Raw genomic sequence first — 5,226 nt, 5'->3', positions numbered from 1 at the left:
TATGTCCTAGAAATAGCTCTGTAGCTTCCGTATGATCATATTCCTTTATTTTTACATTTTTTCTTTTTTTTGAGACAAGGTCTGTCTATGCAGTTCAGGCTGGCCTTGAGCTCACTTTGTAGCCTAGGCTGGCTTCAAATTGGCAATGATCTTCCAGCCTCAGCCTCCCAAGTGCTGGGATTACAGGTGTATGCCACCATGCCTGGCTATTTTTTAAATTTTTAAGAAAATTTTTTGAGATAGGGTCTTACTATGTAGTTCAGGCTGGCTTTGAACTCACTATGAAGTGAGTCCAGCCTGTTTTTGAACTCACAGCTTCCCAAGGACTGGAATTACAGGCGTGTACCACCACACCTGGCAGTCATATTCCTTTTAATCCATCCCTGGGAAAGCCCTGGCAAGATCACTTAAATTGAAAGTAGCACAGAAGTTATGCCCCATGAGGTTGGCCTGTCTGCAACACACCAACAGACTTTTCTGTCTCCTGGCCTCTTGGATTTCCCAGTAAGACACTAGCAGTAGCTAGCAAGTCAAAGAACAGACACTAGCAGGTCAAAGAACAGGAGAGTGAACTTCTTCCCCTGGCTGCCCTTGTTGGGTCCCTGTGGTTGGCTACATCCCTCTACTAAGGCTACTTCCTGCATAGCCCTCTCTACCCTTTAGTTTCGGTTAACTCTCCTTTCTCTTCAGTGGCGGTTACAGCACTGTGTATACTCAGCCCCCGGAGTATTACGTCATCATTTCTTGCCTGGTCAAAGCCTTGTGCACACCTTACTAAACACTCCCTTTAGTAGACTTGCCTCAGTTATGTGCTATTGTCTGTCTTCTGGGATCCTAACCTCCTATCCCAGGAGATGGGAGTGGGGATTAAAGCTGAGGAAGGAGAATAGAACCTCAGTATTGAGCACTTCGAATTGCAGAAACATGGGTTTGGAGCCCAGAGAACCATGTGATCGCATTATTTGACCTTCCTAAGTGCCCTTTTCCTTAGGCATACTACAGGAATATCTACCTGTCGGACTTGTGAAGATGAGATACTGAACACAGAAGCAATAGTACCATGTCTGGCATGTAGCAGTGCTCAGTGTAGAGCTACGTTCTACACGCCTGGCACTCCTCTGAGCATATCACATGCTCCTGCATTTCATACACAGAGAAAACCCGCAACAAGGTGGTGCTGCAGAGAAATGCTTTCCTGTGTTTAGCACATTTATATCGGCCCGTCAGTGTAGCACCTGTTGTGCATCTATTTTGCTGGAAGCTGATCCCTGGGTGTGTAAACGGGGCTTGTAAGGAGGCTTGCACATTTAATTTGTGGGGAGAGAGGCGAGAGGGAAAGGAAATGAAGACTAAGGTAAGGACGGACTCCGTGTGAGCTGCTTTGGGCTTCCCTACTCAGAACTGTAGAAGGGAGATCTCTGAGGCTGAGTGAGCCCCTGGGGTGCATCTCCTCTTTCGTCATTCTCCTCTGACACAGTCCTCCACCTCAGAGGGGTGCGGGCTGGGCAACAGTCACCTTGTTCCTCAATTCCAGGCAATCTGCCTTTTTGTTTAACCTTAGCAGTATTTTTTTTAGCAGTTTTTAAGGGAAGCAGCACATGCAGGGATTTCTCAAACTGGAAGGAAGACGGAAAGGAACACTGTAAGAGCCAAGTAACCACCCTACCCATTACCTTTCCCTCACCACACACACTGCCTTTTAACCCTGTAGCCTGAGGCAGCCAGAAGACAGAGGCTCAAGGACAGCAACTGTGCCCTGGAGACCACTGGGGGTTCAGTGTGAAAACCATAGGAGCTTGATGGAGCTGGCCCCAGGAAGCCTGGTGCTCTCCAGCCTGCCGGGCACACCCAGGGTGCAGACAGCTGGTGCTGGGGATGGGGGTGTGGGGGGTGGGGGGTGGGTGGAGGAACAATGGATCCCCAGGTTCTGTTTCAAAACCTGTTTCCCTTTAAACACCGGGAGTGCTGATTCATTTCCTCACCTTCCGCGGGGACGGTGGGAGGAGGCTGCCGCATCTCAGAGATGCTTTCTTATCTGGGGCATGGTCTGCAGTGGACCAAATGGACAGGGCCCTGATTCTGGAAGACAGTGCATCCAGCGTTCACCTTCCCACTTCCCATTCTACCGCCTCCTGTACCAGACTGCTTCTAGCCAACTGGGAAAAATGAAACAACATGACTGAAGGGGAGGGGTCAGATGGGCCTTTATTGTGTATAGCAGCATAAATCCGACCAGAGGTCAGTCAGGAGTGATGCTCTTTGTGTCTGTTCTCCAGCGAACAGGCGTTCAAACAACACCCTTTTCTCAGTCTAAGTGACAAAAGGAATGTCACGTAGGTAAAAAGCTGGAGTCTGGTCCACGGACGGGATGCCTAACAAATGTCACTGTCTTAGTGCAAAAATGTCTGAGGGCCAAAGCCACTTGGGAGGTGTCCCTTGTGGGTAGGGAGAGTTCCTCCCAAGTAGATGGATCCATCAAAAGAGTCAGGAATCACTTAGGCCCACATAGCAATAAAGGCCATGAAGGTGAAACCAGCAGCTACGCAACCCCATTTAGCCAGAGGGGCCTCACTGCTACTTAGCTCGCGGGGCAGAATTTCTAGAAATGTCACATACAGGAATGTGCCAGCTGCGAGACCCTCTAATATGGCCTGGGCTAAGCCCTTCCACCCTTCAGAATCCCCTGCAGCTATGGTCATCCCTAGGGCTAGGCCCAAGGGGGACATGAAAGCTAATGACAGGATGGAGGATGTGGCCCATCGAGCTCCAGTGCCTATCTTTATCAGCCGCAGCGCTACACCAAACACTACCAGCCCCTTATGAGCCAGGACAGCAAGACAGAGCTGCACAGTAGCGGCTATTGTTGGCTGGAGCCCCACGGCCAGCCCTTCAAACACCGAGTGAAAGGAGAGTGAGAGCAAGAGCACAAAGGCTCGAAAGGGACTCTGCTTAGGTGAGCGCAGAGATTCATGGGTGTGGAAGTCAAAGGCAGGATTCCCACCCCATTCCTCCTCCTGCACTGTTGACTGTCCTGCGGCACCCTGGCAGCACTGCAAGGCCAGTGACTCCAAAAGGAAGACAAGGAAAAAGCCCAGGGAGATGACGAGTTCTCCACAGGGGTACTGCACCTGGGGACAGAAAGAGGGCTGTGAGACGGGAGAGGAAGGGAAGACAGGGATCTTGGGGGACTGAAGAGAACGGCAGAATGTGACAGAACATAAAAGGGGCAGGGCTATGAAACCGAAGACGTGCGATAGTGAGCCAGAGGGGATAAGGACACAATATCAGTGGTGTTAGACAGACAGAAGCGCAATGGGAAGACCGTCAGAGAGGGTGCAGGGAATGGGGGCTGGGGATTTAGCTCAGTGGCACAGCGCCTGCCTAGCAAGTGTGAGGTCATGAGTTCGATTCCCGGTACCGGAAAAAAGCCAAAAAAAAAGGGTGCAGGGAAGGAAGGTCTTGGTAAGGCAGGAGTTTTTCTGGGCTCCACAGCAGGAAAAGACCAGGTTGGCGCATCCTTTCCTCTACACTGTCTGACCCGGGAGCAGAAGGAACTCACACAGGCCTTCAGAAGGACCTGGGTGTGAAAGAATCTGATTCTCCTCACCCTGCAGATGGAGGCTGGTGGGAAATACTTACAAAGGCTGAGCCAGCATCATTAGAAGAATTTCCCTTGGTTCTTGTTCTGTTCTAGCGAGAAAGACACCAGTATTAGTTGGGAGATGAACAGCTCAACTTCCCGTCCTGTCCTGTCCACAGCACTGCTTTTCTTAAAGGCCAACCTGATGTGCTTTCACCACTCTCACAGCACAGAGCTGGCACCTTCCCTGCTGCCCCATCCCTGTCCTTGGCTCCATCTCTTTCCAGCCTTGCTTCCCTGGATTCTGTTTCTCATTCAGGCCCCACAACCCTGCAGCTTAGCAGCTGTGGCTCACCTGCCCCACGAACTTCTGGATCTCTGACTCAATTCCCTCCAGGGCTTCGGCAGTCATGTGCATGAGACCTGCTCCCAGGAAAACACCAGCAGAAGTGCAGCCCAAGAGGCTGAGGACTCGCCGGTGGCGACCTAATACAAAGTAGAAGTTACAGTCCAGCTGGTACTGAGGAGGTGAGAAGGATGGAAGGGCAAGGGGCAGCACCCTGAGCTTCAGGACGGTCAGAGAATCAGCAAAGAATCAGGACAGGGTCCCGTGAGACTCAGGTTAGGGACGAAGATGGGGTGAGGCTCTACCTGTGGCTGCATCAATCTTGAACCACTTGGAGCAGATGGGACTCAGGCCGCAGACAAGGGTGAGAGCCAGCAGGGCAAAGAGGCAGCCCAGTTTTACCCCTATGAGTGACTCCATCCTGGGATGCAAAAGCAGAGGCCTCAGAGTGACAAACGGAACTGAAGCAGAGCCTTAGGTGATCAAAGCCGAGCCGTCCCCACTTCCCTGAGTTTCAGGAGACTTGGTATCTTCCCCTCCAGGTTGCCTCTGGCTGAGCAGCGTTGCGCAGCTGACAGCTGAGGAGGGTGCTGCCCCAGCTGCCCTCCTCTTTGCGTGGGGCCCTCCCCTAGCTCCCGCCTCGCCTCCTGAGCTCCTAAACCAGAAACTCCAGACTCGCTGCCAGGCACAGCTCAGTGCCGGCTCCTCTTCGATGCCTTGACTAATCCGAGAACTCTGGATAATCTAGTTCATGCCTAGGTTGAACGTTTTGCATTGGTCTAGCCCAAAATGGGAGTCTTTTTTGGCGGGGGCGGGGGGATTTCCAGTACTGGGAATTGAACTCATGACCTTGCACTTGCCAGGCAGGTGCTGTGCCGCTGAGCTAAACCCCCAGCCCCCGAAATGGGAGTCTATGGTAGCCCAGCTATGTGGTACTGGGGGCAATCTGGTCCTGCCTCACTCAGGACACTGCTCTAAGCCTGCAGTATGCTCCGCTCCATCCCAAGTCTCACAGGTGGCTGTGCTGATACCCGAACCGGACACTTTCAGAGGGGATTTGGGGCAACCCGGGCAAAGAGGCAGGGCTGAGAGCTGGCGTTGCTGCCACTCTGCTGGAACTGGTCGGTGAAGGGGCTCCCCTTTCCTGTATCTCCAGAAAAACGGCTCCGAGTATGGAAAAATCTAGGGAGAGTAGAGATTCCTAGTGTTGTAACATTGGTCTATCACTTCTGGCTGTCTGTAACTAAGCCCTCATAATAATAGGGCTCTTTCCTCCCCTAAGAGGCTTGAACCACTCTAC

General features: G+C 52.1%; 1 protein-coding gene across 2 annotated transcripts; it reads right to left on the bottom strand.

The window, feature by feature from the left end:
- Positions 1-2,180: 2,180 nt before the first annotated feature.
- On the bottom strand, positions 2,181-4,530 carry Slc39a2 (solute carrier family 39 (zinc transporter), member 2). Of its 2 annotated transcripts, none has more exons than XM_005412076.2 (4): positions 4,232-4,528; positions 3,936-4,066; positions 3,640-3,690; positions 2,181-3,128 (listed from the first exon to the last, which is right to left on the bottom strand). In XM_005412076.2, the coding sequence occupies exons 1-4, from the start codon at positions 4,344-4,346 to the stop codon at positions 2,496-2,498; spliced, it is 930 nt and encodes a 309-aa protein (XP_005412133.1). In that variant the 5' UTR covers positions 4,347-4,528; the 3' UTR covers positions 2,181-2,495. The 2 variants fall into 2 exon arrangements, with proteins under 2 accessions (XP_005412133.1, XP_005412134.1); XM_005412077.2 differs by having other exon boundaries at positions 3,041-3,128; positions 3,640-3,685; positions 4,232-4,530.
- Positions 4,531-5,226: the final 696 nt, after the last annotated feature.

The sequence above is a fragment of the Chinchilla lanigera genome, unplaced genomic scaffold (genome assembly GCF_000276665.1).
Source record: "Chinchilla lanigera isolate Chin_1 unplaced genomic scaffold, ChiLan1.0 scaffold00149, whole genome shotgun sequence".
Lineage (NCBI taxonomy): Eukaryota > Metazoa > Chordata > Mammalia > Rodentia > Chinchillidae > Chinchilla > Chinchilla lanigera.
Note: the sequence above shows the minus strand (reverse complement) of the source record. Positions and strands in the feature narration are given on the sequence as shown.

Bases quoted from the DNA above. Each gene is read 5' to 3' on its own strand.
- Slc39a2 (XM_005412076.2), bottom strand. From the start codon at position 4,346: ATGGAGTCACTCATAGGGGTAAAACTGGGCTGCCTCTTTGCCCTGCTG. The intron at 4,067-4,231 runs GTAGAGCCTCAC...ACTTTGTATTAG, and splicing joins CAAGATTGATGCAGCCACAG to GTCGCCACCGGCGAGTCCTC. The intron at 3,691-3,935 runs GTGAGCCACAGC...CTTTCTCGCTAG, and splicing joins TCCAGAAGTTCGTGGGGCAG to AACAGAACAAGAACCAAGGG.